The 24,677-nt window shown below is 29.4% G+C and overlaps 1 protein-coding gene across 2 annotated transcripts; it reads left to right on the top strand.

The window, feature by feature from the left end:
• The first annotated feature begins 296 nt into the window (after positions 1-296).
• On the top strand, positions 297-20,302 carry LOC114942368 (breast cancer anti-estrogen resistance protein 3 homolog). Of its 2 annotated transcripts, XM_029317709.2 has the most exons (8): positions 297-576; positions 688-745; positions 4,039-4,261; positions 9,393-9,501; positions 14,744-14,983; positions 16,852-17,998; positions 19,033-19,335; positions 19,555-20,302. In XM_029317709.2, the coding sequence occupies exons 3-8, from the start codon at positions 4,068-4,070 to the stop codon at positions 19,884-19,886; spliced, it is 2,325 nt and encodes a 774-aa protein (XP_029173542.1). In that variant the 5' UTR covers positions 297-576; positions 688-745; positions 4,039-4,067; the 3' UTR covers positions 19,887-20,302. The 2 variants fall into 2 exon arrangements, with proteins under 2 accessions (XP_029173542.1, XP_029173541.1); XM_029317708.2 differs by lacking the exon at positions 688-745.
• The last annotated feature ends 4,375 nt before the right edge of the window (positions 20,303-24,677 follow it).

Here is a 24,677-nt window from a genome sequence, read left to right as displayed (position 1 = left end):
AAATTTTTAATAATTTTGAATTTTATGTGAAATGTTTGTTGTTGCTCTATAAATTCCGTAAATTTTAAAATATCTAGATAAATATTTTTTACATAAATATAATATTATTAAAGGATGTTTGATATTGAGTTTGGCGATGATTGTTAAAAGGATTCATTTTTATGAAATTTAAAATTCTTATGAAATATGCATTTTTTTCTTTACATTCCTTTCCTTTCTCTCTCTCATTCTGTTCAGCTTTTTCTGTGTCTTAGAACCTTCCTCCACGCTGTGAGCGCCACTTGCGTATCGGTCGATCGGTCGGACAGTCGGTTGGTCCGTCGGTCTGTCTGGTCCCTTCTTCTAATCTGCTCCGTTAGTTCGGTATCGCATTATGTTGCGGTCAGACCGCGTCGCACGGTGCTACAGCCGTGTCGTGCAGTGTGTCCGAGTTGTGGCCATTTCGTTTGCTTCAGTGCACTTTGGATTAAATTTATCTGCGGAAATTCCTGCGACGTGATTAGAAAAACCGTTGGCATGCAATTGGCGGGAAAATGGGCAAAACTGCCAGCAAACTGAAATCTCGGAGAAGTCAGAGTTAGTTGCGCATGTTTCTTTATGTGTTTCATCATATATATCACGTGTTTTCTTCATATTATTCACATCTATAGATTGTCTCATGTTCACCGTTGTCTTTTCTCTCGATAGGAAGTACTAATAGGCAGCGTGCCTGTGACATCCTGTAGAAACTTTTTGACTGAATGAGGTGCGTATTTGTATAACAAAACAGATGTGAAAAAAGCAATTGTTTGAATACTTTCAATTTTATACATGCGTCATCTAAAAAATATTGTTAAGTTAATAGTAAATTTAAAATTGCATTTACATTAGCACGTTGAAGTTATATGTAGTTGAGTTTTTTATGATGCGTCATTGACGAGGGAAAGGCGATGTCGCGCACGTCGTATTTATCGACGATGATGTATGCGTGCGGATCGGATTGTGAGGACACGTGTGTGCATTCTGCTTAATCTCTCTCCATCCCCACCTTCGTACAATCTTACAACAGCCAAGAGAAACCGAGAAATGACGTTCATAACGTAAATCGTACAAACGTTACGTAAATCCTGCACGCAACAATGCACATACAACATAGAAGTAATGTTTGTCACTGTGAAATGACATAATTTTATACATATATGCATCATCGTTAAAAATAGCACGATTATATCGTTAGTATACACATTAAAATTATTATACAAATTAATAAAGAATATAGCTTAGAAACACATAAAGAATATATTTTGAATCAACAAATAAAATTAAATATAGAATAAAAAAATGAAATGTGTTTTATTTTTTAATGAGTTTATTTTAAAGCTATAATTTGTAAATCACTGTATTATGAGAATTTATTTATTAAATGCGATAGACATTTTAAACCAAGTATTCTAATATCTCATAAAAATTAAGATCAAAATTATGTAGCTTTAAAATCACAATTATTTTATTTTTATAGTTTTTATAAAGATAAAAATTTTAATTTTCTAGCAACTGCAAAATTTTGCGCGCGCGCGTAAGAATTATATTTTTATTGTTTAAATTAATATATTTCCTTAAACATTATATACAATACATACAAGTATATATACACACACACACGTACTTATGACGCATGTACGCACACACGTACATGCACGTATGCACGCGTAAACGCACACGTAATATATCCACAATGAACAATATTATTACTGGTTATCATTAGGTATCGTATTCACTCATGGATAGATGAAGCTATTTATGAAAGGAAAAAAGCATGCAGATAAATGTAAGGCCTTGCGTACAATAGAGAAAATATTAGAAACAAATATTAAATATTAGGAATAGGAATTATTTTAAAATAATAAAATCGAAAAGACTGACTATAAATATAAATTCGGGTATAAAAGGTTTTATACTCTCTTATACTCTTATTAAGAATTCTTTATATACCCGAATTTATATTTGTATAATATATTAGAATCTTTTTGATGTTATTTTATTATTTTAAAATAATTTCTATTTTCTAATATTTAATATTTATTTCGAATATTTTTTTTATTGTGCGCTAAACCTAATGCGCAATAAATTTAAATGCGAGAAAAAGAGATAGTGAAGCAGATACAACGTATAAGAATGAGAAAGAAACGATCCTACATACCTGCATTCCACTACTTTGCTTTTTTAAACGCGAACAAGTTATCGAGAGGGAAGGGAGTTCCATGTCCGTAGTACATTGAAATCAAGTTTGATTCAAATTGTTTATGCGTGCACGCGTAATCATGAAAGTGTAAAACGTATGTATTTATCTATTACAAGTAGTTATCTGGTCGCTTATATATACTTTGTTACACTTATTTAAAATTTAAGGTATTAAATATTATAGATAGAATTATATAGAATTTAAACGAATTAAAAACAACAGTTACGCATTAATATCGTGCTAAATTGTACAACATAAATGTAACAACTGTGAGAATAGAGAATTAGTAAAATTAAAAATCGAAATTTACATCGTAAACATGCATGAGTACAGATCAAAATTTACATATTTTTTAATGCGCGTATTATATTAAGTAAAAAATAATGTGTGAAAGTAACAGTTGTATAACTTATGTAATTATGTAAACTTATCTTTAAAAAAAAAAATTAAAAGAGGCGCTAAGCCTCGCGCGCCTGTAAATAATTAAAATTGCAAACTTATGTTGAATCGTACTAACAAACATTATTTTAATTTAAAAATTACATAAAACATTTGTTTTAATTTTTTCGATGTATCCTACAAAAATAAAAATGTTAAAAAAATCGCGCCATGTGAAAGTAAATACTAGTATTATTATAGTTATACTAATTATAGTTATAGTTATACTAAAACTAGTATAACCAAAATAGTTAATATTTTAATTTCCTACATATATTCTATAAAAATAATGATATATAAAATACTGTCAAAAAACTGCGTATATAATTATAGAGCTTGATTTACTCTAGAAGTTACAAATTCATGTGGAATCGTATAATTATAGTCCTCCCTTTACGCTGGAAGTTGCAAACCCACGTAGAATTGTAATAATAAAAAAAGGAATACAAAACACACAAAAGTAAAATTAAAATTAATAGAAAAATTAAAAATTAATAAAAATTTTTAATTAAAAGACTTGGAACTGCTAAACAAAATTAATTTTAGCATTGTTTAATTTAGTAGCGCCAAGCTTTTTAATTAAAAAAATTTGTGCGTGGACGTTTCTTAAAAGAAATTTTTCACATTCAGACTTTGAATTATATTTTTCTGCTTATAAAAGCTGGTTGTTTCATTTCTTGGTAAGTTTTACCCGACAGGTAGCACTTCTTCGTCTCTTTTTTTAGAACTTATTTGAAAAGAGACAAAAATATGCTACCTCTGTCGGGTAAAATTTACAAAAAATTGAAAAAATCGACCCTAAACCACATAGAATAAATATATGGTCACTTTTCTTATATAATTCGAACTCAATCTATCGATTGAGCGTAATAAGAACTCTATCAACCGTTATTGCGTATCTGAAATTTGTGATACTCTCAACTCTGTCCGATTTCCGTATAAATACACGGGGTGCCTCGCTATATCACTGTGTGTGAGGCAAGATATTACCATACCTTTTGATTGTAAAGCCGTATAATGATTAAAAATCAGAATATTACAAGTCGCAAAATAAAAAATAGGAAAATGATATTAATAAATAAGCAAAATCTTCAATAAATAGATGTATTACACAATAAAATATGCACCTCGTTCTGAATTTATGTAAAAATTGTTTCTGTTTCATGTACTAATTATTATCAAGCGTATAATTATCAGTGCCATTAATATCAAATTAAGAGTTATTTATTATTATTGAGTAATAAATTTTGCAGTTTTAAATTTTATTACATATTTTTATATGTCCGCGTTTTTGTGTTGCATGCATATATTAATTTATTATAATTCGCGATTAAAGATGCAATAAGTTTCACAGGTAAATTTTTTTGCGACATATTCAGGTATAGCATGGAGCTTTCGATTCCCATCTATGAATACACTGCAGAATCTAGGCACCAGCGGTCGACGACGTAAACGAAACGGTCTTGCCTCATTGAATTCGTGTAAAGATGTTCGGCAAAAGAGACACACGATACATCTGCAATCGGAAATAAGCATTCAGAAGGAACCAAGTTTAATCGTGGCGCTGCCGTCATCTAACAATCTTTCCAGGAATAGTTCAAGGTATGTATAAATTATCATAATACAATACATAATATAATTTACTGTTCTAAAATATATATGACAACAGAGATATACATAATATAATTTAAGAATACATAATATAATTTAATGTTCTAAAATATATATGACAACAGAGATATCGAAAGAAATGCATTACATAGTATAACGAGTTACAATAGTTCGAGAACTAGAAAATTTTCAAAAAATTTAAAGATTTTGTCGCAAAAAATATATATTGCACAGCTATATAATTAGAACTCTTTCTCTCCTTTTTTCTTCCGTGCGCGTACGCTTTATGTGTATGTATACATATACAAAATGTTTTCTAAGTAAGTACAAAAAAGTGAAGAGAATATTCTTTGGCTTATTTTAAGAAAAAAATTCCTATAAACATATGCTGTAAACTGCTTTATTTTCAAAATACAGAGTATCAAAGTTGTGAACAAAATATAAAAATTTTGAAAATCTGGAAACTTTTAAAAATACTATTTTCGAAGGAGGATGTTAAAAATAAGCCACTTTTGGTCTATTTGCGGAACCTAAAATAATCATTGGAAACTGTTTTTGGAATCTTTCAAAAGCAGAAAATAATTATTTGTCCACCAGGTCGAGAGAAAGTTATGAAAATCAAGAATTATTATCGATTATTATTAGAACAATTATATGACATTTATGTATTGGAAATAGTAGATATAGTGAATTTAACGTTTTAGTAACATTTTACATAATATACAGGGTATTTTAACCATTTTAAATAATCATCTACCATGATTTTCTTTCTTTTCAATTTTACAAAAAAGAAAAAAAAATTTTTCATACAAAAGTTGTTTTTTGAACAGAAACAAATAATGGTAAAATCAATTTTTGAAAAAAAATTATTTCTTAAAGTAAAGATATGTACCTTCAATTTTTTGTGCTGAAAGATGAATAGTAACTGTAAAGAAGTTTGTTTTTTTTTATTACACAATATTTATATGTTGTGTCGACAATATATTTAAAATATATTGAAAAATGCCTAATTTTATATACAATTCTCGATTATATAAATTTGTTAAATTTTATCAATTTTTTATCTTTTTGGATTCATGGGTTCAAAATATTAACATATGATATATCAAATAAGGGATAAAAGTTACAGAATGTAAAGCATGTAAAACGTCAATAAATGAATGTTAATAAAAATATTTAATGGCTTGTTGCTAAAATAAAAAATTTAAAGTTACAACTTATGAATTATTTTTTCTTCGAAAATACGATATCGAAATATAATAGTACGAGAATATAATAGAATTGACGGTTCTTTCAAGCCGGTTTTTCTAGATCTTTGCTTTTCAAATATGAGATGTATTTGCCTTGCATACGACGGTCTACAAATGCGGGAATTTTATTAAAACTGAAAACTATAGCCGGAAAACTATTAGCGGTCACCTGTCATTAAAGAATGAGTTGTGATTTCGGTATCGTTTATTCATTTTCAAGAGAAAAGTTATGCTATTCTAACTTCAAACATTACAATGCTTAATGAATCAAAAAAACTTATCTGTCAATTTTGGAAAATTTTCTTATGATTTATTTCCATATACTATTAAAAAATATAGGGAACACTTTTACACATACCCTAAAAATTATATAAACTATTTTTAAATTGTTGAAACTTGGCGAAAAATTATTGTAGACTAAAAATTAAAAAAGCATTTTAAACCTTGAAGTTTCAACTTTAATGCAGAATCTGTAGTTTAAAAAAAAATTTTTATCTTTTGTTTTGTGCTTTAAAAAAGATCACATTGTATTGTTTTTCAAAATTACGTATCTTTGGCAACTAAAAAAAAATTTCTTTTAAAAAATTCTCAGGTTTTTTCAATTACAACATTTTGCCTACTAAAATCGAAAAAATTAAAAAAATGTTTTTACAACTTTTTTGTGAGTTTTACACGGTTTTGAAAGTAAACTTATATTTTCTAAATACGATGTCGATATTCGGCGAAAAATTGTTGCAGTCAACAAATTAAAAAAGCATTTTAAAGCTTTCAGTTTCAGCCTTAATGCGCTTTCGGCTTTTTCAATATTTTTTAATTTCCTTATTCTATGCTAAAATATATTGTTATGTTCCTTAAAATTACGTATTTATGATACTCTCGTCGTATATGGCCAGTGCCGGTTTTAGAATCAGTTCGCCCCTATAGGCAAACTTTGGTTTGCTTCCTGCATTTTTTAATTTAAGATAAGAAGGTATCAAATAAGATAAAAATCATGTAAAATTTTTAAAATTTTTACTTCGTAAACAAAACTAAGAATAAAATATGAAAAAAATTAAAAATATAAATTCAAATAAACAAAATATTCATTTTTTTTGTACGTTTCTTTGGTACGTTTATATATATATAAGAAAAATATTACAACAAAACAAAAAGTAAAACAGTTAAAAATAGTATTTGCGCGATTTTAAAGCGGCAAAATTTTTAATTATATTTTCAAATGAAAGAGAAGTAACCAAATCATTTTGGGCCTTCTCATCTGGCGCCCCTAAACAATTGCCTATATGGTAAAATCGGCACTGTCTGCGGCTCAATAAAAAATTTATCTCGAAAAATTCTACTGATGTTTTATAAATTACAATGTTTTACCTACAAAATGTTATTTTTTAAGTATTTTTATAATTTCTTTTTACTAAATTACAGATATTGAAATTAATCTGTATTTTTTAGAAATTATGTCTATACTCGGCGAAAAATCATTGTAGGCAAAAAATTAAAAAAGTATTTTGAATTTGATGTTTTAAAATAACGTACTGTTGGTGATTTAACAAATTTTTTATTTTTCTTGTTCTGAAAAATACATACTTAACTATCATTAAACTACTATTAAAATCGTGTAACTCGATAAAAAAAACGATAGAAGAATTTTAAAAAAGTATTTTGTAAGCAAAATGTATAGAAGTTTATGAAATTTAAAATAGAATTTTTGGAGAAAAATTTTTTATTAAGTTGCAGAGTGTCGAATACGTAATTTTAAGGAACAAAATAAGGAACAATTTTAAAAAACAAAATGTTCTTTTTTAAATCATAGGCCGGAAAGATAAACAACTAAAAACCATTGATTCCGCGTTAAAATTGAAACATCCAGTTTCAAAATGCTTCTTTATGTTTAGATGATTTTTCACCGAATTTCAGCGGTTTGAAGATAGCATTATTTTTAAGATATGAGAAGTGTTCTCTATTTTTTTTTAATAGTATATAAGAATATATTCAATTTTAACATGAAAATGTGAAACAATATTTGTCAAATATATGTGTATTGCTTGATAGTATTTGAAATAAAGTTTTAAGATAAAGTAAATGCATATATAGTATAATCAATTTAATAGTAAAATCTAAACAGTACAGTAATTCTTTAAAAAGATTTATATGTATGAAAGATTTATATCTATGAATAAGATTCTATATAAAAATGACATTATACAATAACATAGCTATTATAGTTTTATTATGACAGAAAAATACGCAATTTCTCTTCTTCGAACTATTATTTTGCGACCATGAATAAGGTTTTTCTTCACTATTTTAATTGCACGTGGACTTTTTTATCATACATCTTTATTTGCATATCTCAAAAAATAATTAATATTGTGTGAGAGCTAATAATTTATTTTTATTTTATTTACACACATAAATCTCATTTCTATTTATCATATTATTAGATTGCAATATACATATGTATAATAATATATGCAAATTTACATTATAGTTTTCTTCATCTTTTCTCTCTCTCTTCTTTTCTTTATGTAATATGTAATTATCATAGGAAGAAAGGAAGAGGGGGAAAGAGAGAGGAGGGAGGAGAACATATTTAATTACAATAGAAATACAAATTTTAAAGAAATAACATTGCTAAAATTTTAAATAAATAAAATTTCTAAAGTTTTAAATAAATTAAATGGCTAAACTTTTAAATAAATAAAATTGATAAAAATTATTTTCTCTCTTTCTCCTTCCCTTCCCCCCCCTCCCCCCACTCTTTCTTTCCCTCTTTAAAATTATTTTTATTATGCAAGCAAGTGTAACATTGACCAAAATCGTACCTTGATGTTACGTATCGAACGTTTTGGGATGACGCAAGCGCACTTTGGCCGCATCCCCTCTGCTCTTCCTTTTCACAACTCCTTATCCAAAAAGATCAATAACCCCTATATTGACGGAATAACTCATTTAAAAGCGTTAAAAGAGACTAATACATTTTATATTCAATTTTGCGTTTTGATACGAGACAGAACACAAGAAGCATCTTGTATGCATGTATTTTGATATCCATTATCGAGTAATGTTGATAGAAAAGGAGGAAAGGAGCAAATAGAACCAGAGCGGGTGAAAACAACGAGGGTGATAACATCGCAGTGGCGTATAATCAAGGGTTCAAAGAGGCGTCGAAATGATGATAATTATTGTCGCGTAAATGATGCAGTGTACGCATTTTAACTATATATTTATTTTTATATATGAATTAAATATAATGCAAAATTATATTATTAATAATATGCATTAAATGGAGCATAAGCTATTTATTTGCAAATATAATTTGAAATACTTATATTATAAACACAATGTGACAATTTAATAGACAAGCTGCGAATTACTTCTATTATTTATTAACAATGATTTTATTATATTTTACTACTTATTATCCATGACGATGTACTCCTTGTTTTTGCAATGTGCTGCGCAAGACAAACTTTGCCGAATTTTCGAATTTATATGCGCGACAAATGTCGACAAACGCGGGCAGAGAAGAAAATATTTTCTTTGACATGCAGTTTATCTTTTTTTATTCCATTTCATTTTTCTTTACGTGTTTTCCATATAATCTATTAATATCATTCGGTGGTACCCTTGCGATACCTTGCGAAAATACAGACCTGCGAGTTGTGTAAGCTCGCGCTGGTCAGTAGGGTGCGTGCGCGTGCTCTGAGAATCGAGAGTAGAGACAAATTCATTCTATCTGCTCGTTCGAAGCACCGCATAAAGTTTACCTTTTAGAAGAAATTCTCAATTCACGAGAGCAAGAACCTCGCCAGAAGGCGACTATAAATTATACGGCTACGAAATGTAAGGGGTTAAAGATTTCGTTCTGATCACAGAACACCGGAGAAAGGCAGCGACGCGAAGGAGAAGCGCGATATATGTTTCCAAAGTGAATCACCCTTGACGAAGGCACCCGAGAGTAACAACAATTTATCTCTGCCGATGGTGAGTACTCGATCGTGCATACAATTTTATTTTTTATATATTATAAATTTTAATTATTATTAAAAAAATAATATTGAATTAATTCAAAGAATTAAAAATAATTAAATAATCGACCAAACTAGCAAGAATTCAATTTAATCTTCACGACGTTTCGACCATGTGATTGTTGGTGGTGGCTTTTCTCAAGTAAAACAAATAAAATCTAATGTAAACAAAATTCACATTTTTGTCGAATTAAATATTATAACACTTCATGACAAAAATAAAAAATTAAAAGCGAGAGGCAGTAATCAACGTGTCACAGCGAAGATCGTCAACAGTATATCAAAGAATTAAATTAAAAAAATTGATTTAATTAAATTAATTTATTTAGCAAGATTGATCTTGATATATGTAGTATGTAGAGATTAATTTATTAAATTATATATAATTTGATTAATTAACCTTGCTCACATATAGGATGTTACAATTTTTACTTATAAATGTTTTAAAAATTTTTGAGTACTTTTAAATTATCGATATTATTACTCGTCAATGTTTCAATTTTTTTCAAATGTTATGTATGTTTTAAATAAATTTTTAACTCTTAATATTATTTACAAGATAAAAACTCTCTCTCTCTCTCTCTTTCTCTCTCTCTCTCTCTCTTTCTCTCTCTCTCTCTCTCTCTCTCTACACACACACACACGTACATATATATACATATAATAGAAAGTTTTTTATATATTTTTGTGTAAACTTAAAATCATAGATCTCAATTATTAAAGTGACAACTCTAATTTTTTTAAAGCCACAATCTCCACTTGATTCCTCTCGACCAATAGAGCCAAACGCGATGTTATTGCGACAATTATGAAGGAAAGAACATTTTGGAAAGGAATTTGAATCCTATGGTTGGGATCTCAAAAATTCCCCCTGTTCCTTCTCTTAACATCCCCTGTAAAGAAATAGGCGAGAAAAATATTGGTCCGAAAGTCGGCTGAATCGGGACTCGAACTCGAGACCTTCCGCTTGCCGGGCGACTGCTCTTCCAACTAATTTTTCTGTATAAATGTCTAATTTTTTTGTAGCGTGATATAAAATATACTCAAGTCCAAGTAATGATGGGTTCTGCGATAACTGAGCTAGTTGATACGATATATTGATGACGCGAGTAACAAAACTATCCACGATCATGTGACGAAGAGCTGAAGGCTGCTTTTGTTAAGCCAATCTTCGCTTGACTGCAAAGTCTCGTCTCCTTCCTGCCTTGATTGTTACAATTGTCTTACGCAGAACGTGCAATAGACTTATTATTTTTTTCTATCATTCCGAGTAATTAATTAAGAATATGAAAAGAGAGATGCCGGCATGATATTATTATAATTTATTAAATACAAGATAATAATAACTCATCTATATAATAAAATAAAGGTTGAAAAAATTTGAAATTTATATATAGCTGTTACTAAATGAAATTTAAAGTATTTAATTAGCTTAATTAATTTTTAGAAAGTTGATTTTGTTAAAGATGGAAATAATTTATGGTTATGATAATAAAAATAACTTATACAGGGTAGGCCATTTTAATCTTTCCACTAAAATTTCTCAAAATCCAAAAGTTTAAGACAAAAATGTTTCAGATAAAAGTTGTATGGTTTCAAGGGGGACATGAGATGGTGTCATTGATTTGACCTTGAATAGCCATTTGAAAGTTACGTGAAGGTCAACTTCAATTTCTTAAATGGAACACTATATTTTTTCTTGCATACTTTTGTAGCTGACTTCGAGATCTTTCCAAAACACTACAATAAAATATTTTTTCATGAAGTATTTTTCGAGTTATTAAGGCTGCAAATTTGCAGTATTTTGACATAAAATACAAAATATCTTGGGAAATATTCATTTTTCGATTATCATACCTTAATACTTTTATGCACAGAATAATGAGATGAATCAATTGGTGTAAAGAAAACACATAGTTGTCTTGAAGAAAAATTATCTAACTGCTTATTGCAATTTTCATATTTTTTTTTAAAGGTAACTATGTGTTTTCTTTACATCAATTGATTCATCTCATTATTTTGTGCATAAAAGTATTAAGGTATGATAATCGAAAAATGAATATTTCCCAAGATATTTTGTATTTTATGTCAAAATACTGCAAATTTGCAGCCTTAATAACTCAAAAAATACTTCATAAAAAAATATTTTATTGTAGTGTTTTGGAAAGATCTCGAAGTCAGCTACAAAAATATGCAAGAAAAAATATAGTGTTCCATTTAAGAAATTGAAGTTGACCTTCACGTAACCTTCAAATGACTATTCAAGGTCAAATCAATGACACCATCTCATGTCCCCCTTGAAACCATACAACTTTTATCTGAAACATTTTTGTCTTAAACTTTTGGATTTTGAGAAATTTTAGTGGAAAGATTAAAATGGCCTACCCTGTATATATTACAAAAAAATGAAATATATTTATCATATTTTTACTTTAATATTTACGAAAAATGTTTAAAGTATTTTTTTTATTTTTACACATTTTACCTCATATTATTGTTTCATATATTGTTGATTTTTTTGACAAATTCTTGTCTTTACGTGTATCATATAACACGTACATAGATCTTATCTACTTGCTACAGCTTTTTAACTTATATATTATTTATTGATAATATTAAATACAATAAAAGTTTTTAAAATACAAATATATTCTTATAAAATAGTCCAGAGAATTTAAAATAAAAAAAGAAGTTTAAATGATTGATCCACTATATTCTATTCATCTTTCTAAAAGTATAATTTAGACATATACACATACATTTAGGCACATACAGCCATACATACGAGATTTGGAAGCAAAGTAAATTAATTTTAATTTTTATATCATATGCCACGTATAATTATACAAAGTATTAAAAAATTAAATCGACAAATTTTGAAAAACGAAGACTTCAAAATAAATACTTTTTATTAACTTTAATTTTCTCTATAATGTTTAATTTTAATACTACGAGGTGTGTTCAAAAAGTATCGCGAATTTTGTGTTTTTTCAAAAATTATTTATTTATTCATGAATATCTATTTTGTCCCCTTCAAAGTAATCCCCACCAGATATTATACACTTGTGCCAACGTTTTTTCCAATCCTCGAAGCACTTCAAAAAATCATTTTTTGTGATCTTGTTCAGCTCCTCCTTCGATGCCGTCTTTATCTCCTCAATCTCGTAGCGTAGCGTCGTCCTTTCATGGGCCTCTTCAGTTTCGGGAACAAGAAACACTCACAGGAGGCCCGATCTGGGGAATACGGTGGCTGCGGCATTATTAGTGTGTTGTTTTTGGCCAAAAATTCGATGCTGTTTTTGGTCGAAATTGAGCAATTTTGGTACGAATTTCGCGGCGACCCGTGTCATGCCCAAATCATTGGTAAAAATCGAATGGCACGAGCCAATCGATATGTTTAGGTCCTCAGCAACTTCTCTAACGGTGATTCGACGATTGACCAATACTATTTTCTTCACTTCATCAATATTTTCGTCTGTTGTTGACGTGCTCGGGCGTCCGGCACGCTCTTCGTCGTTCACATCTTCTCGGCCCTCGGAAAACATTTTGTACCACCGATAAACGTTGCTTCGGTCCAAGGTAGCTTCACCATATGCCACAGTCAACATTCGGAATGCGTCCGCGCACTTAATTTTGTTTTTCACACAAAATTTGATACAGATTCTTTGATCCATTTTTTGGAATAGGCAAAAATCGAAGACGAGCCAAAACACGTGCAAGCAAAGCAGCTGTCAAAAATTAACTGAACATTCAAAATGGCCGTACTTGTCGGCATAAATGAGAAACATGAGTACCAACATAACGCCACAAAAAAATCGAAAATCGAATATACGTAACCCGCGGAAATTCAAAATTCGCGATACTTTTTGAACACACCTCGTATATTAAATGATATATGAGTTGTATTAAAGTTAATTGAGGCATTTTAGAGCATTTACTGTGTAAAAAGTGATTTATTTTATATATTTGTTTAAAATTTTGTTCAAAATTAAAATACAATGTGTTATTATATGTTTGTTTATTGTTTAAGTCAAACTCATATCTTATATCATGTATAAAACTAAATATTATGGAGAGAAAAATAATATTAACCAAAAATTTATATTTTGGAGTCTTCTTTTTATTCAACACTTTTTGGTCTGATTTTTTAACATATATAAGTAGTATGTCCCAAAATCTATGAAAATAATTTTTTGCGCTCCTCAGGAGAGTTGCGTGAGAAAAGTGGGGATCGAAGTAATTGAGGGGATCTCACTCAGGTATACAGTCGGATTTTCTTTAGTTGAGCCCGAGTTTTTCGAATGATCGATACGTTACAGAAGTGTATCCACATGTGTTTTACTCTCGAAGATGCAGAGAAGCATCGAGCAGCGTCACACAATTAAATTTTGTGTTAAACTTTGAAAAGCTTTAAAAACATTAGCGATGTTGAAGGCAGTGTGTATAGAGAATCTGCTTTGTCGTTAGCTTAAGTTTTCAGATGATACAAGGTCTTCAAAGATGATTGAAAATTGAAAACTTGGGCTAAGAATAAAGCAGCTCTTCCATACGCTATCTCCAACATCTCTTTTTGAAGCTGTTTTTCCAAATTTTATACATAATTTAATTGTAACGCTCCTCCGAATTTTCGTCCGTGACGAGTAAAAAACAAGGGTACACTTCTGTAATCCAGACCATCTAAAAGGCTCGGGCTCAACAGAGAAGAGTTTGATTATATACCTGAGATCTCTCTTGAATTACCTCAACCCCCACTTTTTTTACGCAGCTTTCTTGAGGAACGTAAAAAATTGTTCTCATTACTTTTGAGATACATTAGGACACCATGTACACTTATGTATATATTTATATTTGATTATATCTTATATATATATATATTTTTTCTGGAAATATATAAACAAATGCGTATTTTGATTTAATTAAAAAGAATGCAGTTTAATTGATGCTATAAATGTTTTGAAGCGTTTAAAGCATTTACATGCCTAAAGTAAGTTACTAAATTGAGACATAAGAAACACGTCAAAAAATTTCTTTGTGCAATTGGCGCGCAAAAAGTCGCCCTTTCCGCACATGATGGGATTTTAGAAAGAGCTCTCTTTCCACGCACCGGTCACACAAAATATCGTAGCCAACATGTGCGGGTCGTAAATCGGCCGAGAGTGCGGACTTGTTAGCTAATATACTATTTTGTTTCATTGTAGGAGGCACCTGAAGAATCTATTCGCAAGCTCTTAGAAAGAGAATTGCGGCTTCTCGATCCGCGAGATCTACGATCGCATGCATGGTATCATGGCAGTACGTTGCGCGGCGGTCGAAAAGGTGCAGAGGTGGAAGTACCAAATGATGGAGATTTTTTGGTACGTGATTGCGCCTCTCAACCTGGCAACTACGTTCTCACTGTGCGTTGGAAAGGCCAACCACTTCATTTCGTCATTAATAGGGTAAATACGATTTATTAATTAAATTAGAAGAAATAATACTGAAAGTTTTTTAAAAAACCACTCCTCAACGTTTAAAGTCGACCAGACTGGCGATAATTTATTATGAATAATTATTTGAAATACAACGTTTCGGCTGTCATTGCAGCCCTTTTCAAGTACATCTATAAAAAGTTCCATCAAAATAATAATAATTTAATACACTTATTCGCAACGAAAGTTTTTTGATACATTTTTTTATTTGATATATACAGGATGTTCCAACAAATTCCGGGACCCTTGAATATTTTGAAAACCAATCATGATAGAAAAAAATGTTTTAACTTAAACTTGTAGGGCTCAAAATAAGGCATTGGTGACCTCGATTTTGACCTAGGGGTCAAATTTAGAGGTCATTTTAAGGTCAACTTAATTTTTTTAAATGGAATCTCCTATTTTTTATTACATATTCTTGTAGTTTATCTCGAGAGCTTTCCAAAATCCTATAACAAAGTATTTTTTCATGGAGTACTCTTTGAGTTATAAAGGTTTGAAGCTAACAATTTTTTGACATAAAATGTAAAATATCTTGCAAAATATTCCATTTTCGGTAATTATACCTTAATACTTTTTTGCACGGAATAATGAGACCAATGAATTAATGTAAAAAAGAACACAAAGTTGCTTATAAAAAAAGTATGCAACTGCATATGATATATTATATGTCTTTTTTTAAACAATTATCTGTTTTTTTATACTAATTGATTAATCTTATTATACTGTGCAGAAAAGTATTAAGATAAGATTACCGAAAATGGAATATTTTATAAGATATTTTACATTTTATGTAAAAAAATTATTAGTTTTAAACCTGTATAACTCAAAGAGTACTCCATAAAAAATAATTTTATTATAGTGTTTTGAAAAGCTTTCGAGATAAACTACAAGAATATGTAATAAAAAATAGAGGGTTCTATTTAAAAACAATAAGTTGACCTTGAATTGACTTCTAAATTATGCGTGAACGTGACGTTGCCGCATGTGAAATTGCCGCATGAGCCGAAGGTTTATGATGTAATCACACGAGTACGAGTATGAATGCATCATAAGCTGAAGCGAATGCGGCAACTTCACACGCGATGTATTTGTTGTCCTCCGCACATGCCACATACAATATTTTTTGTAATGCTTATCACGAAAATTTGATTTGAGATTAAAGAATTAATTGAAATTAAATTCAAATAAGAAATAGTATTATATACTGTTATATTTATTTATCGTTAAAATGAAATGTGAGATTTGTGTGTGTGTGTGTGTGAACAATTATTGATATAAAACGTAATGTTTTTTGTAACTAATGCTTGCAAAGATGGTTCAAATGGTTCAGAATTTTGATTAATCACCCTAAAATCTTTATTATTTGATTGCGGTGCATTAGCGGCGTGGACGGTCTTATGAACACTCGCTCGTTTCTTTTATCCATTTTATCCTTCTTGAATAATGAAGGTTATAACAAATTGGCGTTTTATCTCGCGTGAATTTCTTTACGCTTAAGTTTGTTATGTCAATCAAGAAATGATAAAACAAAAGTTATCAACCAATTAATCATTAAGAAAGAAGGTTTTTACGCACTAGTGCGGTAAATCATAAAGGTGCTTTTTTGCACTAGTGTGATAAATCATACATTGAATCATTGAAAAATAAGCCATTTTCTGCACGCTAAACAGCAATCAAAAATCGAACTTTTACAGGCATTGCAAAAAAAATATTTATATAGAATAAATATATATTATAGTTTAGTTATTTGTCAATAGAATGAAAAAAATTACTTAAAAGTAACACTTAAAGTTCACATTACCTTATAAAAATGTAAATCTTTATTTCCTGGATAGGTTGTGATTCAGCCTGATACGGTTTACGAGAGGGCGCAATATCAGTTTGAAGATGAGGCCTTTGATACAGTTGCCGATTTGATAACTTTCTACGTCGGTAGTGGTCGGCCAATCAGCCAGGCCAGTGGGGCTCGTATCATTAATCCAAGGCCCAGATCGGTTCCATTAACGTGCATTGCGGGAAACACAAACAATCAGCACTCTAGTGCTTCTTTATCTTTGACTACTGGTTCGCCGCCTCGTTTGCCCAAAAAACAGCAACGCAGCCATTCTCTCACTGCTCAGCATCATAATTCTGATCAGCATGTTCGTGAGGATAATCAACAAACAAGTCCGCAGTTACCTGTTCAGTCTAGTACTTTACCACGAATACCGCCGATTCAGAGTCAGCCGCCTTCATGTTCCCTATCCTTGGGTCGGCAGAAGATTATCCGAGTGATCTCTGATCCAGCATTGCAACAGCAGCAGCAACAATTATCGAGTTTAAATCTGCAGAATAATGTGAGTACGGCGCCACCCAAACCTCCAAGAGTGCCCTATGTACCAAGCCATCAACATTATCATCATCATCATTATCACCACCACCATCACCATCATCATCAAAGCTACCAAGCTTCTGGCAGCGACAGCGGAAACGGATCGGGAGATAGTGAGTTTGAGACCAACAACTCCGGTGGTGCCAACAATCCTTCCGTCTCAGTGCCAATTAAAGGTGTAGTGATACGTAGTCATTATAATACTAGTAATGATGGCATTAATGGCAACAATGGTAGCGAGTATGAGTTATCTGCGGAGGAGCAATTGGTGATAGCCGCGCCGTCTCTAGAAATTACCACAATGCTCGATATCGAGGGCTTTACCACATTGCTCCTACCGGCTGGTGAACACAGACCTCTGGATCCGATAGCCTTGAGGGGAGTATCAGGAATGTTATTAGATTCAGCACCAAGAGTACTCGCTTCCCACCTTACAAAAATTGATCTTGAAGTGGCGCTTGAACCAGGATCTGGAAATAGAATCGGATTAAGCGGTATCGAGTTGGCAACTCTTCCTCATGGTAGACAAGCTAGGATGGATTTGATTGAAAGATCGGAATGTTTGAAATTGCTGGTGGCAGTTACGGTGCTGGCTGGAGCTACGGCTATAGGTAAAAGTCTTGAAATATCGCAACTATTTCTATTTAAAGATGACGCCTACTTTAAAAAATTTTTTAATAAAATATATTTAAAATTTATTTTTTTTTTATTTTAAAGCAGATTATTTTAAAACTTTTAAGCATTTATTATTAAGTATTTAAAAGTATAAAAAAAATTTTTTAGTTAAAAATATAGAATGTAAAGATTGCTTTGAGGAATCTTCCGCCGAGAGATTGTAAATTGGCGAGACTTCTCATACCTCCAAATCTTGTCTGAAATTAAAAAATCAAAAACTTTCTTATTATTTATAAAATTACATTGTTGATGAACTTCTAAAAACAATAATGAAACAGTATTTTGCATAAATAAGTAAAACATATATCTGAAAATTGTACTATTGTCTTCTAAGCTTTATTATTTTGTCAATCTTCTATTTTTTTATCTCTTTGGTCTATCGACTATGTAATTTCATAAATAATAAGAAAACTTTTGATTTTTTAATTTCAAACAAGAGAGACGTAACAATATAAAAAGTCTTACCAATTTACAGTCTCAGTGGCAAGATTATAAAAGAAGATTCGTTGAGGACAACTTCTACAGTTTTTCATATTTTTTACTAAAAAAAATTATATATTTAAATATATAATAATAAAGTGCCCAGCCAATTTCACCAACATTGATTAACTTAAACAGAGACGTTCTTAAAAAGAGACAAATATATGGTTTAACTAGAGGTTAAAGTTAATTGACGTTGATGAAATTGGTCATAAAAATTTCAGAATAATCCGCTATAAAGATAAAAAGTTTTTTTTTTTTCAAAAACACCATATTTTTTGTTTTTCAAAGTAAGCGCTATTCTCAATTTTATCATATTTTATATTTAAATTGTAGAGAGAGATATATTATATATATATATATATATATATATATATATATATATATATGTAATGTAGAACCTATATAACAAAATAAATTATGTGAAATATTAGAGCATTCAATCTCTTCTGCATTAAATTTTAAGAAATAATAATTGTTAATATTGCAGAAAGAGCGGCTACTATTAGCAAATGGATAAAAGTGGCAATTGATACCAAAACTGCGCTCGGCAATCTGTACGGTTTTTGTGGTGTAATGCTCGGTTTATGCTTACCGCAAATTCAAAGGCTGGCTAATACATGGCATCTGCTAAGACAAAAACATACAGACGAAGCTTTTAGTTTTGAAGCAAAGCTAAGACCTACTTTGCGGGCCATGAATGAATGTACTAATCCGCAGGCGCCTAATACAACATTGCCGCATTTGCTACCAATCGCGTTACTTGGTGAACGCAGTCCCGAAGATGTTTTAGGTATTTATAAAATGTAAAATTGTTTTTATTAGACAAATCTCGAGGAAAGAAAACCAATTGAATAATTAACGAATCACGAAAATTTAGTATACATATGTGTATTTTATATATTGTAATATCTATTTTAATACTAATTTTTCTTTTTATCCATCCTTTTGTTGTCTACTTTATTATCTTTTTTCTTGCCATGTTTCAATAATTACTTTTGCTTATTTGCAGGCACCGTGGCGCCTTCCGGACTCGCGGCAGCGATTCTTTCATCGTGGGAAAATTCGGCATCCGATTGCGGTCTGTCGATCGTCTGGTCGCATCTCGAAGCGGCTCGCAAGCTAGCCGAAAATCTGCCACTTTTTCGCAGAAATGCAGAAATTGCCTTGGAAGGTTGCAGAAGCGATGAGCTATTGTCGGATGCCTTTCGAACCGAATTTCATATTAAATTTTTATGGGGCAGTCGTGGTGCTACTGTTGCTCCCGAAGAACGTCATCTCAAATTTACCCAAGTCCTTGATGCAATGTACGATAAATGTGCGGCTAGTGAAGTCAGCGCTTAAAAGATAACTACAAGTATCAAAAATATAAAAAAGACATTTCCACGAGAATTGTCTCTTTTCCTAAAACTATTTATACTATATAAAATATCGCTATTGAAAATTTCTTGAAATTTTCATAATTACAAGTTTAACACAGCAAAAATTAGAATATCTGTATATTAATGAAGTATTATCTTATTACTACTCTTGTAATCCCGAATCATAAAATATTATTCCAAAAATATCGGATAATCTTCTAATATTATGCTTATTTCAAACAAACAACAATAGTCTCCAAAAAAGCGATCTTGAATTGATTGAAGTTTACCTTCTTACTTATCTATATTGTGTCAACTGTACTTAATTTTAATTGACACTATATTTCTTAATGTTATGTTATGTTGTTCAATTTGTTTACAATATATAAATTAAAAATATATATCATATATTTATTTTTCCTTATTGCTTTCAAACGTCATTATTTAACGGTTATAATAATTAAAAATGTAATTATTGATTTCTTGATATTGATACATAATTTAAAAATTTATAAAAAAAGTTTTTTATATTTCTAAAAATTTATTTTTTTATGTAAACTATGTATTGTAAACTTAATTTTAAGATGATTTCCGCCAAAATAATGTATCCTAAACATATAATGTACACTTTAAAAACAATTTCTAAAATATAAAATCAATAGTCAACTAGCCAAATAATTACAATTAAAAGCAATTTACTTTGTGAGGGTTTGTAATTTGAAATAGTATTTACCATAAACTTAATCTTATAGAAATATAAAAATAAAAACGTATAAACGTATATAAACGTATTTTATTTTTATTAAGAAAAATCTGACTTTCAAAATAAATTTTATTTTGTATTGTCATTAGGAAAAATCTATGTTTTAAAGAAAAATTAAATTGTTTTTTAATAAAAAAATTACCTTTTTAAAAAAATTCTTTTTAAAATAAATTTTTTTTGACATAAATATTTTTTTGAACTTTTTATTGCGTACAAATTGGAGTATTTTGTATATATTTGGCGGATTTTTTAAATAGAATATCATTGCTGTTTGTAAAAATTTATTTACTTAAAATAATGATGAAATAAGGCTCGTACAATAATAATCAAATAAAAAAGTAGCAAAGAAAGCTGTAACAAGATGTTCGTGTTTATATGTAATACTTTAATATAAAGAATTTAAAGTACAGACGTTTCGATGTGATTTCAGATCATCTTTATTAGGTTATTACATTGAAGATGATCTGAAATCACATCGAAACGTCTGTATTTTAAATTCTTTATATTAAAGTATTACATATAAACACGAACACCTTGTTATGGCTTTTATTTGATTATTGTTTACTTAATTTTAATTAAAAATAAAATAAATAGTTGATATTAAATTTGATAATTAAAAGTATTTGATAAAAGATACATGATCACCGCGGTAGGTAAGGTGTGGATAATATTCATTAATGTGACAATACTAATGTATTTGATTAAACAATAAGGTTTAATATTACAATATATGCATACGTTTCCATTTTTTGGTCATTTTCAGCGCATATATAAATGTTACAAATTAAATTACATAAATAAACAAAATACTAACGCGTGGTCGGTGTATAAAATATAACAAAAATTGCCGACGGAAAAAAGAATAGAGATTAGAAATAAGTTTACACATATAATTAACTTCATCTCATTATATCAATTTCCTAACAATAGTTTTAATGACAATTTACTTCAACTAAATTCAATAACTGGAAAATTTCTGAACAATAATCCTAGTCTTATTGTTACAAGAGCAGATAAAGGTAACGTTACTGTAGCCATAGATAAAAATGATTATATCAAAAAAATAGAACAAATGTTGAATGACAATAATACGTACACAATCATTAAAAAAGATCCTATCAATAAACTGATTTCCAGTCTTAGTGAATTGTTAAAAGAATGGAGGAATAAGGGTATTATTTCACATATCACATATAGGCATTTGTCGTATAGTGAGGAGAACCTTCCAAGAGCATATAAATTACCAAAAATCCATAAAAACAACTGTTCATATAGATTAATCGTTTCTTCTATCAACATTGCACTCCGCTATATAATTTAGCATACTTTTTACACAATATCATGGTCAAAAATTTTCCTCCAGCAAACAGCCAAATAAAAAATAGTTTTGAATTGGTTAAAAAGTTATCACTTACACAATTGGACACAAATTCAAAACTTATTTCATTAGATGTCGTCTCATTATTCACAAATATCCCATTAGATTTGGCTATAGAAAGTGTTTCAAGAAGATGGCAATTTTTATCTAACAATTGCAATTTGACTAAATTTGAATTTTTAAACGCCATAAAATTGGTTTTAAACTCAACTTACTTTAGTTTCAACAACTTAATTTACAAACAAACTTATAGTACACCGATGGGTTCCTCTTTCTCTCTCCGATAATTGCTGATCTAGTTCTTCAAGATCTAGAAAACAAAACAGTGCCCTTATGTACATTCCTTCTTTTTTCTTCAGATATGTGGACGATTTAATTTTAACGGGTCCTTTCAATTGTATTAACCACACGTTGGAAGTGTTTAATTCATTTCATCCTAGACTACAATTTACGATTGAAACAGAGAAAGACAATAAACTCAATTGTCTTGACATTACTCTAATTTCTTGCAATAATAGGATTATAATTGATTGGTATTACAAACTACTTTTTCAGGGAGATAATTGAATTTTTTGTCTCAGCATCCCATGTGTCAAAAAAGAGGAACAATTATTGGATTGATAGACAGAGTATTTGTTTTATCTCATCCCAGTTTCCACACTAAAAATATTAAGTTGATTATCAATATTTTATTGGACAACTACTATCCATTGGAATTCATTTTTGACACAATTAATGACAGATTAAAATATTTGATTCATTCGAGGAATATAAATAATCTTAACAACAATAATACACAAAGTAGTAGCATTAACTCTTTTTTTACAATTCCATATTTGCCACATTTTATTAAAAAATTCAAGAATATTATTAAAGACACTAATACTAGATTATCATACAAAAGTTTGAACAAATTTAATAAGTTCATTAAAACGCATAAAGATAAAATTCCTAAAGGTTCCAACACTCATTTGGTCTATAAAATTGAATGCAATAACTGCAACGCAACCCAGCAAACACAGTATATAAATGTTATATACTTAAGCATGTTACATGTAACGTATATGTTAGTTGTAATTTCCCACTCATAGATGTAACATTTTTAATATTACATATATCACATTGTAGTTATATTGTCATTATATCCCAAGATAGCACTGACTTATCAATACATCAATGTGCTATTTGGTATATAATTACAATATAACTACAATGTAATATATGTTATATTAAAATGTTACATCTATGAGTGGGAAATTACAACTAACATGGATGTTACATGTAACGTGCACGTTATATTATCTGTTATATTCCGTTTTATTATAGATATGTAACAATTATATATCGGTGTTTGCTGGGAACATACGTAGGCCAAACATGTAGAAAACTTAACACAAGGATTTCAGAACATAAAAAACATATCAATAAAAATTGTACTAACAAATCTGTCATTACTAAACATAGACTAAATTTCGATCATGAATTTAAATGGGAAGATGTAAAAACATTAGATAGGAAATCAAATTATAGTAAACTCCTTATATCTGAAATGATGCATATTAAGAGACAAAACAACAGTCTTAATCTACAAAGTAATACAGAAAATTTGCCTGACATATATAGTAACATATTTAAACAAGCTCCCGAAACAAAGTCACAAATTAGTAAACAGGTAATCTGCATAACAGTTTTTAAGAACCAACGTTACAGTCGTATTCTAATCGTATTGTCGTGAAGAAGACGTGCGTTTAAATTTTGCTATCAAGTTTGACATCATATTATAATTATGTAAGTATATCTCATATATATTTTAAAGATTGTGTTAGTTATCGTTTACAATTAGATTATAAAATTTGATCGTTTACAGAAATCACAAGATCATGTTTTTTATAATCAGAGTTCATCTCAATCAGTTAATTAGAGGTAAAATAAGTATTTATGAGATGATGCACAGAGCAGATACCTTCACGACTCCCACAACGCTTGCGGTTTATTTTTTCGTTTACTTTTTGATTAGTTTTTTACTTGTAACTTCTCTTTAAACACAATTGACTGTCTATTGCTAACTTATTTAATATTTGTTTATTCTAAAATATTTTAAACATATTATAACTTCCGTAGGTTATTAGTTTGATACAATGTTTTAGTTGATTCTATTTGTAATTATTTATAATTTGCGCTAAAAATGACTTGAAAAATCAAGTTAAAACGTCCGTCTGACTTCATTTTAACTTTCTGCTATGAGTATATTTATTTAATTTATTTTATTATATTTGTTAAATTTTATATATACGATTAACCATGTTTTATTTAATTTTTTCTTGTATTTTATTACTTCTTATTATATGCGTTGATTCTTAGTAAACGTAATTACCATTTATACAGCTCTTGCAAGCCTTTTTATACTCATTAATTTTAAAATATAACAATAAAAAGTCAAATTTGGAAAGAGATTTCATGAATAATTTTGAAATGTATCAAAAATTACGAGGTCAGTAGATTGATGGGGATTTTTCGCTTTTCACGTTTCGTTTCATACATGTAAGATCTAAAATGGCGGCTGCTAGATGCTAGATGTTTAAACTTTAAACTATACCCAGATAGCCACAATAATTATTATGACATCAAAATGA

Source organism: Nylanderia fulva, unplaced genomic scaffold, assembly GCF_048542155.1.
Source record: "Nylanderia fulva isolate GAGA-0341 unplaced genomic scaffold, ASM4854215v1 Scaffold259, whole genome shotgun sequence".
Taxonomy (NCBI): Eukaryota; Metazoa; Arthropoda; class Insecta; order Hymenoptera; family Formicidae; genus Nylanderia; species Nylanderia fulva.
Note: the sequence above shows the minus strand (reverse complement) of the source record. Positions and strands in the feature narration are given on the sequence as shown.

Coding starts and splice junctions, on each gene's coding strand:
- LOC114942368 (XM_029317708.2), top strand. CDS start 534: ATGGGCAAAACTGCCAGCAAACTGAAATCTCGGAGAAGTCAGA. Junction 577..4,038: donor GAAATCTCGGAGAAGTCAGA/GTTAGTTGCGCA, acceptor CGACATATTCAG/GTATAGCATGGAGCTTTCGA. Junction 14,984..16,851: donor TTCATTTCGTCATTAATAGG/GTAAATACGATT, acceptor TTTCCTGGATAG/GTTGTGATTCAGCCTGATAC.